Source organism: Schistocerca cancellata, chromosome 4, assembly GCF_023864275.1.
Source record: "Schistocerca cancellata isolate TAMUIC-IGC-003103 chromosome 4, iqSchCanc2.1, whole genome shotgun sequence".
NCBI classification, from domain to species: domain Eukaryota; kingdom Metazoa; phylum Arthropoda; class Insecta; order Orthoptera; family Acrididae; genus Schistocerca; species Schistocerca cancellata.
Window position 1 is genome coordinate 643,032,944 of NC_064629.1, and position 14,598 is coordinate 643,047,541.

General features: G+C 36.1%; 1 protein-coding gene across 1 annotated transcript in view; it reads right to left on the minus strand.

Annotated features, from left to right (window-relative positions):
* LOC126183517 (early endosome antigen 1-like) overlaps positions 1 to 14,598 on the minus strand; it is a 214,041-nt gene that overhangs the window by 174,955 nt on the left and 24,488 nt on the right. Inside the window, exon 2 of the mRNA XM_049925573.1 lies at positions 2,198 to 2,345. Coding sequence (XP_049781530.1) covers positions 2,198 to 2,345 — 148 coding nt within the window. The remainder of the gene's footprint in view (positions 1 to 2,197; positions 2,346 to 14,598) is intronic.

A 14,598-nucleotide genomic window follows, 5' to 3' on the forward strand; every position in this document is an offset into this window, starting at 1 on the left:
TTTAATTGTGCCTGCCTGCAAGTTAACATGCTATCTTTAAGGTAAGTTGCAAACCATCTTTTCCTACATTGTTAGTATTCTGACACTGTCATACCAGAACGTCAACATTAAAAATATATTGCAACATATAATCAGTAAACATAAGACAGGAAAAAATTATTTGCACTTTGATAATGCTTCCACGACAACTGCATAGAACACTGTACAGCTTTCATTTGCAACAGGCAGAGTAGTAGTAGTTTGGCTGTAAACTTGGAGTGTGTGAAATTCAGGTACAAAGGCTTCCTTTAACATGCACTTTTTATTCTGTATTCTCACACATCTCGTACATATATCTACATGACTGCTTGTGACAGTTAGTGATCAAAAGTTCTCTTTGACCACCTACAATGCATATTATTGTCACCGACAGCTCAATTTCTTTTGTGAGGCTGAGTAGCTTGTTCCACAAACTAGCTTGTGCTTGCTTGTGTGAATGAATGATATTTGTTTCTCTTTCTTGTTCTGATGAAGGATGTGGCCAAAAGCTTATGTGTGTCTTTTTAATTGTGCCTGCCTGCAAGTTAACATGCTATCTTTAAGGTAAGTTGCAAACCACCCACAAACTAGTTTAGCACTTTTTTCTGTAGATAACTACTCATATATTATCACAAAGCTCAAGTTTAAGTGACCTGCATGTTCACAGGCTGTCTGTGAACTAGTTGCTGACAGGCACAACAAAAAGACAGTTACACATTCAGCTTTTGGCTAAAGCCTTCTTCAGAAAGGAGACACACACACACACATTCACTCAAGCAAGCACACATCATACACACAATCACTATCTCTGTCTGCTCCAGCCAGAGACCGTGCGCATAAAGTCTGCTTGCATGAGTGAATGTGTGCCTGTTATGTGTGTTTCCTTTCTGAAGACTCAGGCCAAAAGCTCAGTGTGCAACAGTCTTTTCATTTGCCTGTCTGCAACTCAATGTGTCATCTTTACAGTAAGTAGCGATCTATCCTTTTCATAATATTGTTGATATTCCAACCTGGACTTTCCATTGTTTGATTTTATCTGTGATCTAGAATGTAGTCTCTCATTCTTTCACTGTTTACACCCTTCTCTCTTGTTTCTCTTTGTTTTATACAATTGGCTTCAGCACTAACTGGTGGACTGTCTTTTCTTCTCCAGCTGCTACTTCAAAAAAAGTAATTTTATTATTATTATTAGTCCTCTCCTTTTTTGTGACCTGTCTATTAGCCACATCCTAGAACTATTCTTCATATCTGCCCATTATTCAGCTTCCTAATTTTTATGATCGCAACTATCACAGGTGACCCCTATTTATAATTTTTATAAATTCACCTAGCACAATCTCGGTACTCTCTGACTGTATATCTATCCTCTTTGATCAGTTCACAACTGGCATTTTATGCTCTTTCTTTCCAGTCTATCTATGTTAGGGTTCGTTTACCCTGTGTTAAGAGTATTTTGTCCATCTTTTCACATGCCAAGTACAGCTTTCCTTCTGTTTCATTAAACAAGCAACGTTAATTCCAAAACCTCTGGATTCTTTCTTTATTTCAGTTAGTTATTACTAAACAATGGAAAGTCCACGGTGGAATAACAACAATATGAAAAGGACAGATTGCTACTCTACTAGACACACACACACACACACACACACACAAAAGATACTGCCTCCAGCTGCTGGGGCCGGCTATTATTGTCATTCTTCATTAATACAATATTTATTCTCATCATCATATTACAAGTGTTTTCTTAGTTGCTGCTGGCTCCTGTTACACATTCTCCACATCTTGCTATTCAGCCAGTCTCCTTCCTCGAGTTCTCGAGCCTGTCGTGTAGCAACTTCCTTTCATGTTCTTGTTGGGCATCCTATCTTCCTTCACCTCAGGGAGTTCATTTCCAAATTCATTTTAGCCACCTGTCATCAACCATTCTTACAAGATAGCCAAACCGCTAGAGCAGTTTTGATTCTATTTAATCAATTATTGTGATACTGGCTCTAGTAATCAATTTACATTTCATATAATCTTTGACATTGTTGAGTACAAAGCAGCAACTGCTGAAGTCTACATTAGAACAGCAACCATTCAAAGAAAACACTGTTTTATGAATTTTACATACATTATACGAACACGAATTGAACTGTTCATTTTGATGGGTCAGATAATATAAAACAGGACACAGTACCATGGGTACTTTCATAATGGCTCCTCAAGGCTTCCACTGATGTAAATGCTTCCATGCATGATGGGCAGAGTAAGCCTTCTGCTGCCTGTCTGCTTCCCACAGCATCTTCCTTCCCATGTGCTGGAGAATCTGGATTAGATTCTCTACCCTACAACAAAGAACACATCAGAACTGAAATGTTGTCTACATTATTAGCAAATTGTGACACGTTGTGAGCAAACTGAGACAAAAAATGAAAACAGGCAAAATCAAATCAATCACGAAAAGAGCTTTCACTTGCAGCAAGGCGTAATAACATTAGAATGTGGAAGACAGACTCTATATGTAGGTCTGGTTTGTGTGTCAGCAGGTACAACACACTGTAAATTTAGTTTATGTGAAATTTACATGGAATTTGCAAATTAAATTCAGCACCATTTAGAACTACAAATCACTGAAGTAATGTGTGTGTCTTTCATACACAAAAGAAAATTGGAAATCTGGGAGTATTGAAACACTAGGCAACTTGAGTGGCACCAATGCTGCTGTATGAGAAAACATACCCATAAACTGTAACTGTGCAAATGGCATTTGTAACTAATGACTGCATTAATAAAAAAACCATTGTTGAATACTGCAAAGAAAGATTGTCAAAGGTTCACTGCAAAACTTGACAAGATTAATATTTTAATCGAATAAAAAATCTAATGTTAGAAAATGGGCAATACTCTTTAGTGTGAAGGGAAAAGTATTACTTTACTAAAAGAAAACTGAAGAACCCTTTAAGTCAGGAATTTTATTCACAGTCAACCTGAATGCAAATGTTACAACTGATGCATTACACTTTAGGTTCTTGAGAAAGACACGTACGTTACAGACATATTCTTATACTTGTCCAAGGCTTTTGACACTGATGACCGCTAAATAATACTAAATTTTAACTAAATTTGAATCCACTGTGCCTCTGTGCATAGCAATCATCGAATATTCAAATTTAAAGGACATTAGTCAGTTGCAAAAGTCCATAATTTATTGCAGATCTACATTTCAACACTAATACAGTCATCATTGGTGCATTACCGTCAGTCACACTGGTACCAACATGTCAGAGTATAAACTTGTGACAAACAACACAACATTTTCCACAGTTTTATACTCTGAAATGTTGGTATCGGTGTGACTCTTCTGATAATGCGCCGATGATGACTATATTGTAGTCTACATGTGTATCCACAGTAAATTAGATTTTTGCAACTGACTGCTGGCCCTTCACATCTGAATACTAAACTTATTTTTCTGATCATAACACACAATTTTACATGCAGTGGCAATGTCAACAACATGCAAATTACAACATGCATGCAGAAAGGCTTTTTTGAGACATTCTACATTTCAATAATTCACACAGTACAACAATAATTAATTCCATAACGAAAAGGATTGTTGCTTGCATTATTTTCATGATATATCCAAGTTATACAGACATTTATGGATAAGCCATTGCCCATAACTTAAGTCACTTTTTAAAACATCTTGAGATCATTTTGTAGCAAATTACGAAAAACAGCTCCTTTGATAAACTGGCTTTTTGTTGGTAAAGTTAATCTTCTCTTAACCATATTTAAGCCTGTTTTATGCCTCATGTCATCGTTGTGAATTTTTATGTCACTATTTGTGACCTTACTGTCTTCTTTTACTAGCTTAATGGTTTCCAACATATGTATGGCACATACTGTAATCATATTAAAACTAGTAAATAGGCTTTAGCAATATGTTTCTTGTTTCATTTTCACTACAATCCTCAAGACTCTTCTACAGTATGAAAATTCTTTTCATATTACTTTGTCAGGCCCTGCCATCAAAGTACTATTCCGTAAGACAAAGAAAGATATAATAATCCAAAACCAAAACTTATTCTTTATCATCTCCTCTTTCTGTTCACAGATGCCTGACTTAAATACATTTCTAGTAAATGCACGAGTTTGCCAGTGACACCACTCACCACAATTTTTGATAACCATGCAGAATGATGTATTCTGTTGAACACTTTGGAAATCTCGAGGAATACTATTGCTGTTTCAAACTCTTATTGTATTTTTTGAAGCACCTAATGGACAAACTGTACTGCTGCAGATTTAGTGCTCTTCCGAAACCATGCCAGAAAATACCTAATATGTCAGTAGTTTTGTAATATTCCAAGCTGCTTTTCAACATTATTTTCTCAGTCAGTATGTTAATGTTGAGTTTAGGAGAATGAGTCTGTAATTTGGAACATGCTTTATTTTTCTTTTTTGTGTAACGGTTTGAAAACAGTCAGTTTCAACTTGTCAAGGTATTTACTGTCTTCAGTAACACAGCTTATTATATGAACTAATGGTTTCACTAGCTCATTTCTACATTTCTTCAATGGAAATGGAAAATTTTCATCTAATCCTGTTTAGTTTTTATTTCTGAGACTATTAATTAGCTGCAGAATGTCATCAGTACATACTACATATACTGCATGTCTGTTCATTAGTTGACTCAAATGTACAGGTGTTGACAACAATGTGGAAATACCACCAACGCAACACATTGCCATCCCTAATACAGTGTAGGAAACCCCTTGACGTTCAGCTTCCAGTCATCTTAGAATGAATAAATACAGGTCCTGCATGGTTTTCAAGGTAATCTTAAACTATTCTTCCTGAAAAATATTGGCAAGTTCCGGTAACGGAGATGGAGGTTGATAGGCATCACACACCTTTCACTCCAAAGCTGAAGACAAAGGCTCAATAATATTGAGATCTGGTGACTGTGGTTGGCAGGGAAGATGTAACAATTCATCCTCATATTCACAAAACCAGTCCTGGACTATGCAAGTAGGAGCCCTGTTACCGTGGAACACTTGGTGAACAAACACTGTACCATGGGATGAACCTGATCAGCCAAAATGGTCACATAATATTTGGCAGTGATGTGGCCTTGCAGAGTAACCATGGGTCCCATGGAATGCCATGATATGGCTGCCCAAGTTATCACTGAACCCCCACCATATTTTCAAGCCCAAATAACTTTCTACCATTGCTCCATAGTCCAAGTTATTTGGCTTTGGCACCACGCTTTTCTATTAAGAGCATTTACATCACCCATGAGTGATTTTGGAATTCTAGCTCGTCCTGCAATTCCCTGCTTAAGGAGGTCCCTTCGTGTTGCTTTGGTACTGGCAGGGTTCGTAAGTGCAACATTCAATTCTGCAGCAAGTTTTGCTGCTGCAGTTTTATTTTTCATCACAATCCTCTTCAATGAACATTTGTCAAGACCATTCAACACATTACACTTTTCCTGTTTACAGTATAACTCTTCAGTTCAGTGCCTCTTGAAACGCCAAACACATCAGTTCCCTTGTTTATGGAAGCAGCCACCTTATGAACACTAATAATTTGCCGATGTTCAAATTCACTTAGATCTTACATAATGCACTCTCACAACTACACAGGACACTGTTCTGATCATGACAGACACTTGCAGCATATTGAAGACATTGCACAGGTGCCATTCATGGCACAATACAACACAACCTGCAGGTTTGTGCTAGCATGTGTATTTATGTTCAAGCACACATTTCTCACATTATTTCAGTATTTTTGTCCAGCCCCTGTGTGTCGTGCACCTGGTTTCATGCAGACCTCACTTTCGACAGTATCTATAAGCAATCATTTAAAATATTGCTAACTAGAAAGTATCAAATATTTTACCATTTTTCACACTTAATTAATTCTACTTTGTTTATTTTAGTTCCTACTGTATTGTTTCTAATTTTATTTACAACTGAGCAGCAAGAATTTGAAACATTATCTGAGCTTTGTATATGTTAACTCATTCTTTCTGCTTTCAATATCCTGACTTCTTTGCAGAACTGTCATTTGCATTGCTTGTACAGTTCTTTATATAACTGAGTTTGTTGGTCTGTGCAGGCTCTACAGGTTTCCATTAGATTTCCTGTCTTAACATCTAATGGCACAGATTTTAAAGATGGATTTTTTAATTGATGTTCACTTCTTTTAATGGGAATATATATAGTCAGACCTTCATAGAACATTTCATTTATTACTGATCCCAGTAGTAATAACTGATTCCCAAGAGTCCCAGCTTAAACTATGTCTTAGCATGGCAATGTTCTTTTCAGATTATATTATCTTAAGATCATACACTTTTATTGATTTGAATTTGGTATTACATTTGAGCACTAGGGTCTGACCTAAATGATATGAGAGGTGACAATTTATATCTGGTGAGATGATGGGGTCATAATTTGTTATAACATTATCAACTGAACTATTGTGTGTATTAACTATTCTAGTGGGTACTAGGCCAAGTAGATCTTTAGCCAGATAATACAGGAAACATTTGCTTTCTTGACAAGTCATGTACAGCACTGATGTTTGTATCTCCCAAGTATGACTTCCATGACTTGATCTTTATTTACTGTAAACTATATTAAATGACGTCAGGAAAATATAAAAAAACTCTGAAGGTGGAACTACATACACCTACAACAAAGAAACAAATTGAGCTAAATACGAATTTGAGCACTGTAATATTGAACTATATGTCAATACACTACTTGTTCACACACAGCACTTCTTATGTGGTGGTTACGTTTATTTTTTTCTGGAGTAAATGGGAACACTACCACCTTTATTATGTGCTCTGCAGTATGTTGTTGCTACACTATAGCCTTCTATTTTAAAATAATGAATGTCATCTACTGATCTGTGGTGTTCTGTAACACTAACTGCATGTGGATCCAATCTTGTGATAAAGGATTCAGAAGCATCTACTTTGGTATGTAAGCTTTGCACATTATAATGCAAAAATGATGGATAATTCTCATGTGAATTTAAGTCTCTGTGTGGCACATATGAATCACATACATTGGAATTATCTAGTATGGCAATAGTGCACATAATAATAATAATAATAATAATAATAATAATAATAAACCACGTGGAGGCCCGGGAAAAGAATAGGCCTCCGGTATGTTCTGCCAGTCGTAAAAGGCGACGAATAAAACAAACCACTAATAGAGCTAACCCCCCTTTTAGTGTGATTACTTGGTTCAGGACAGAACTAAAGAAGCCTCGGACAAGCGCCGTCATGGTCGGGGACGACGCTTGAACCCTATGCCCGCCCACAATGGTAACGATACTGCTAGCCAACTGGAAAATTATTTAAATCCAAATAGAGGTGTTTTGCAGGATATGCTTCCTGCAACCACCCTAGAAGGAAAACAAAGACAGAGGATGAGATGGTCAGATGAAGTTAATCGACACCTCATGTTCTGTTATTACCATGCAACAAACCTAGGAACCAACACAACTGGATACAGATCACAAGTATACACAACATTTATTACCAGATACCCGGAATTAAAATTTTTAACAGAACAATGACTAGCTGATCAGATCCGTGTAATAATCAAAAATAACAGGATACCCCAGTCAGAATTAGAAAACATCAAACAACAAGTACAACAAATACTGGAACAAAATAATGTGCAATTAGAAGAAGAAGAAAATACAGTAATGGACTCAAACATCCCAGAGAAAACAAACAATGAACAAAACGCGTCAATTAAACAATCAGAGGAAAACGAAATCTTAAGACAGCCACCAGAACAATCACAAATAGAACACGAAGAGACACACATGTTAGATATAGAAGAGAAATTTCAGCTGACATATATAGAATACAAAGACACTTTGTGTACAAACATTAGACCATTCTTGCATAGGCCACCAAATAACCCACAAGTCGAAACAACAATAACAACTATCAACACAATCATACACAACAAAATAAATGAAAACACAACTATGGAAGAGTTACAACTACTGGTTTATGTAGGAGCACTCACTACACTAAATATACACACTAGGCAGAGATCAGAACCAACCAACACACAGAAGAAACCCAGAAAACCAGCATGGCAACACAGGCTACAGATCAGAATAGAAAAACTGAGAAAAGACATCGGACAGCTAACACAATTTATAAGAAATGGAATATCAGACAAAAAACGAAAAAGGTTAGGTAAAATCTCACAACAAGAAGCAACAGAGCAATTAGATGAAAAGAAGCAGAAATTACAAGCATTGGCCAAACGACTTAGAAGATACAAAAAAGTGAAAATAGAAGGAAACAAAACCAAACATTCAACACAAACCAAAAGAAATTTTACCAAACAACAGATAACACACACATTAAAACAGACAATCCACCAAACATAACAGACATGGAACACTTCTGGAGCAACATATGGTCAAACCCAGTACAACATAACAGGCATGCACGGTGGATACAAGCAGAAACAGACTCATACAAGATGATACCACAAATGCCTGAAGTGATAATTTTGCAACATGAAGTCACCCGAGAAATTAATTCTACGCACAATTGGAAAGCCCCTGGAAATGATAAAATAGCAAATTTCTGACTAAAGAAGTTCACCTCAACACATTCACATCTAACTAAATTATTTTACAGTTACATTGCAGACCCATACACATTCCCTGATACACTTACACATGGAATAACCTATCTGAAACCTAAAGATCAAGCAGACACAGCAAACCCAGCTAAATATCGCCCCATAACATGCCTACCAACAATCTACAAAATATTAACTTCAGTCATTACACAGAAATTAATGACACATACAACACAGAACAAAATTATAAATGAAGAACAAAAAGGCACCTGCAAAGGAGCACGAGGATGTAAAGAGCAACTGATAATAGATACAGAGGTGACATATCAAGCTAAAATCAAACAAAGGTCGCTACACAACGCATACATTGATTACCAAAAAGCTTTTGATAGTGTACCCCACTCATGGTTACTACAGATATTGGAAATATACAAAGTAGGTCCTAAATTGATACAGTTCCTAAACATAGTAATGAAAAACTGGAAAACCACACTTAATATCCAAACAAATTCAGATAATATCACATCACAGCCAATACAGATTAAGTGTGGAATATACCAAGGAGACCCATTAAGTCCTTTCTGGTTCTGTCTTGCTCTGAACCCACTATCCAACATGCTAAATAATACAAATTATGGATATAATATTACTGGAACATACCCACACAAAATCACACATTTGCTATACATGGATGATCTAAAACTACTGGCAGCAACCAATCAACAACTCAACCAATTACTAAAGATAACAGAAGTATTCAGCAATGATATAAATATGGCTTTTGGAACAGACAAATGTAAGAAAAATAGCATAGTCAAGGGAAAACACACTAAACAAGAAGATTACATATTGAATAACCACAGTGACTCCATAGAAGCGATGGAAAAAACAGATGCCTATAAATATCTAGGATACAGACAAAAAATAGGAATAGATAATACAAATATTAAAGAAGAACTAAAAGAAAAATATAGACAAAGACTAACAAAAATACTGAAAACAGAATTGACAGCAAGAAACAAGACAAAAGCTACAAATACTTATGCTATACCAATATTTACCTACTCATTTGGAGTAGTGAAATGGAGTAACACAGCCTAGAAGCACTCAATACACTTACATGTTCACAATGCCACAAATATAGAATACATCACATACATTCAGCAACAGAAAGATTCACATTAAGCAGAAAGGAAGGAGGAAGGGGATTCATCGACATAAAAAACCTAAATTATGGACAGGTAGACAATTTAAGAAAATTCTTTCTAGAATGAGCAGAAACTAGCAAAATACATAAAGCAATCACTCATATAAATACATCGACTACACCACTGCAATTTCATAACCACTTCTACAACCCTTTAGATCACATAACATCAACAGATACGAAGAAAGTAAATTGGAAAAAGAAAACACTACATGGCAAGCACCCGTATCATCTAACACAGCCACACATCAATCAAGACACATCCAACACATGGCTAAGAAAAGGTAATATATACAGTGAGATGGAAGGATTCATGATTGCAATACAGGATCAAACAATAAACATCAGATATTACAGCAAGCATATTATTAAAGATCCCAATACCACAACAGATAAATGCAGACTTTGCAAACAACAAATAGAAACAGTAGATCACATCACAAGTGGATGTACAATACTAGCAAATACAGAATACCCCAGAAGACATGACAATGTAGCAAAAATAATACATCAACAACTTGCCATAAAACATAAATTAATAAAACAACACGTTCCCACATACAAGTATGCACCACAAAATGTACTAGAGAATGATGAATACAAATTATACTGGAACAGAACCATTATAACAGATAAAACAACACCACATAATAAACCTGACATCATACTCACCAATAAAAAGAAGAAATTAACACAACTAATCGAAATATCCATACCCAATACAACAAATATACAGAAGAAAACTGGAGAAAAATTTGAAAAATACATCCAACTGGCTGAGGAAGTCAAGGACATGTGGCATCAGGATAAAGTTGACATTATACCAATTATACTATCAACTACAGGAGTCATACAACACAATATCCACCAGTACATCAACGCAATACAGCTACATCCAAACGTATATATACAACTACAGAAATCTGTAATTATTGATACGTGTGCAATAACCCGAAAGTTCCTAAATATAGTGTAACATATACCGTTCAGTTAAAAGGAAGTCACGCTTGATGAAGGTCCGCGTCACTTTCCATTTTTAACCAGACCTAAGGTCTGAGAAAAATAGAAATAATAATAATAAAGATTTTATTGTCTTTAGGCCATTACAGTAATTGACAACGTCAAATGAAGATACAATTTATAATACAGTGTGATAAGGTATTGACTACTGAAATATTTTAGCTTATATTACAATAAATGTACAGTGGGTCATCTGTTGGATTACTGCATTTTATAGTTGGAGAATTCATTGATATCATAGAACGGGTGGGCAATAAACCATTCATGCAGTCTTTCTTTGAATGTATGTTCAGGAGGATCCTGTATAGCATGTGGCAGCTTATTAAATAGTTTGTGCCCTGTGACTTCATAGCTATTTATCGATTTTGATAATCTGTGGTAAGGCGTGTATGTGTGTTTGATGCTTCTTGTGTTGTAACAATGTACAATTTCTCTACGTTTCACACCTTGTAGACTCTTCTTCGTAAAGATTAAGACATTGTATATATAGAGGTTTATTACTGTCATAATTTTTTGTTTAGTAAATAAGGGTTTGCAGTGAGCCTCATGTGAAGAATTTGTAATTATCCTAATGGCTTTCTTCTGCAGTAATAGGATGTCATGTATATGACTACCGCTACTCCACAAGATAATGACATAGGATATTATACTTTAGAAAAATGCTAAATAAGATGATCTGATGTATGTTTCAGGTACACAATTTCTGAGTTGTCTTAATAAATAAATTACTCCAGATAGCTTAGTACTAATATAGTTTACATCTTGGCCCCAGGATAACTTTTCATCTAAATAAACTCCCAGGAATTTAACAGAACTAGGGTAATCAGATAGTGGCTTGTCTCTTAGAGTGAAGATTATCTACTCAGTTTTATTTTCATTTAGCAGGAAACCATTTGCTCTGAACCAATATGCTGCATGAGTGAGTGTATTTTCAGCACAGGTTTTAAGATCATTAAGATTGTTACTGCTATGAAGAAAAGTCGTATCATCTGCGTACAATACAGTGGCGGATCTAATAAACGAGGGGAGGTCATTGATCATTATCAGAAACAGGAAGGGGCCCAATACAGATCCCTGAGGCACACCTACTTTAACATTTTTCTATGTCTGACATTTCCTTACCAACACAAACTACCTGTTTACAGTTGTTGAGATAAGCTTTTAATAGTCTGAAACTGTTTCGTTTGATGCCGTAGAATTCTAGTTTCTCTAGTAGTGGCATGTGCTCAACACAGTCGAAGGCCTTGCTTAGGTCACAGAATGAGACCTGAGCAAAGCCTTTGTTCTCAAAAACTTCGAGGACGTAACTGACTACCATGTTGATTGCATCAATGGTCGACAGATTCTTCCTAAACCCGTATTGTGTAGCATTAATTATTCCTAGATTCTCAAAGTGAGATGATCATTGTTGGTACATGATGCATTCTATTACCTTGGATAATGCGGGTACTATTGAAATAGGCCTGTAACTAGATGGAGAGTCTTTATCTCCCTTTTTGTATACTGGGATGATCCTAGACAGTTTTAACTCATCAGGAAAATATCCCTCATGTAAGCACTTGTTTATGCAATGGGTTAAAGGGCACAGAATGCAATCACACACTTTTTTTAGCAGGTTGCATGATATGCCATATATATCTAAGCTATCAGGTGATTTCAGTTGTTTTATGACCCCTTGTAGAAATCTAGGCAATACTTCGGAGAAGGTTAGCATGCTTGTATTTAGTGACTGTCTACCCCAATTTTGGGAGAGTAACTCAGATGGACTAATGTCTGCTTTGATAATTGCATCTCGTATTTCTTTCACTGAATTAAAAAAATAAAAAAATTAAAAAAAAAGCCTTGTCCAAAAATTCACTCTTATCCTGCAGATGTATTGCTTCACTGACATGGCATTTCATTATTTGTTCTCCCAAGAACTTGCCATTTTTGCTATTGAGAGGAATGGCCTCTATAACATTACATTGCACATGCAACTTCTGGTTTATCATTTCTAGACTGTGTGTCATTACTAAGTTCTGTAAAATGTTGAATTGTAGACCTGGGTTGTGTAGATTCTTCTTCCTACACAGCTTATATCAACCAATGTTAAATTTTTAAATATTTTATATATCTTTTGTATCTCTATTTGCACTTTCCACTTTTTATGCATGACTAGTCCATAAGTTGTGACAATGTTGAACAAAGACGACGATCACAAAAGTGCTTCTCAGCTCATGAAGTCTTCTTTTGAATGAGATCAGTAAGCCGTTTGTTTCCTTTCTTGCTACATAGCTTGTACCTACTAAGAATGTTCATCACCTCATTCTTCATTACATGATACTGATGCAGTTTTCCAGATGCAATGGAGAGAGGGCATGGAGATGCATGGGCCACAGTAGCATGTTTATGGACCTGGAGTGTTTTCTGAAAAGACTGAAGGTAGTGCAAGGGGCATAGCAGCATATTTGCAGTTCTAGAGTTATCAACAGGTTCCATAATGTGTGCACTGATAGCATAGGGATATTTGAAGAAGCAGTGTAAGACTATTTTATTAAATTATCTTGTGTAAACTGTTTGTAATCAAAAGAATGGACCAACCAAATCAGGCAGTGAAGTTGTTCAGACGCTGATCTCACATTTGGAGGATGGGATTTTCTCTAACTGGCCATCCTCACCTGTTTTACAGGGTTCCACTGAATCACTTCAGGCAAATGCCAGGATGGTTCCTTCAGCAAGGTCATGGCCAAACACCTGCTGTACTCTTGTAAAAACATTCTTACATATTGTACATATGCATATATCTGACTTCTTTATATTTGATGTATTATAATGAAAATCTTTCACCACAGATATGATCCCTGGATGAATAAATAAGAATAAAATAACATGTAGCAACAGGGCGACAGAACTGCAAACCACAGTCCCATTGTTAGGACAGGAGATTCTGGAGGTGTTTGCCTGCTATTCCAGGTGTCATTAGACATGTGACTCAGATACAATTTGCATGTTTACCTGCACCCTTTAATCCCAGAAATCTCTGCTCTGGTGTTGCGATAATCACACAACTTGCTCATGAAGCTATTCAGACTTTCACAATGTATATGATATGTGAAAAAGTGGATACGGTTTTCATTTATGGTAAATACTGCTTAACTGTTAGCGTAGTACTGTGGTTATATGCTGAAAAGTATCTTAATCATTCCAAGCTCACACAATATGTCTTCACAAACATTATTGAAAAGAAATGCAGGGAACTATAAATATGGAGAATATGCCCAATGAAAAAGAACAGTAACTGATAAGAGAAATACAACTAACATTTTAGCAGCACTAACACACAATTCACATGTCACTATGAGGCAGATGAAGCATCATTTGTGAACCAGAGCAAATCAGTCTCCATAATATGCACTTCTTATGGATTGAAAATCCACACTGGCTGTGAATTGGATAAACATTAATCTTGGTCTGTCAATGGGAGGTTCAGATTTTCCAAGAATCACATTGTTGGTCCCTGTTTTGCCAAGAGATGAAATTCAGTGTACAGACTTGTCTGTACAAAACTGCTTTACAGTAGGTATCAATACTCAAGGTCAATAATTAGTGCATTGCTCAAGGTCAATCATTCGAGCAATGCTGAGGGTCAATAATTTGAGCACCTGATGACAGTCACAATAGGGAACAGCACACAAATTTTACATTAGTTGCATGTTTGCTTCTGTTTGGCGCAGGGGGGCAGAG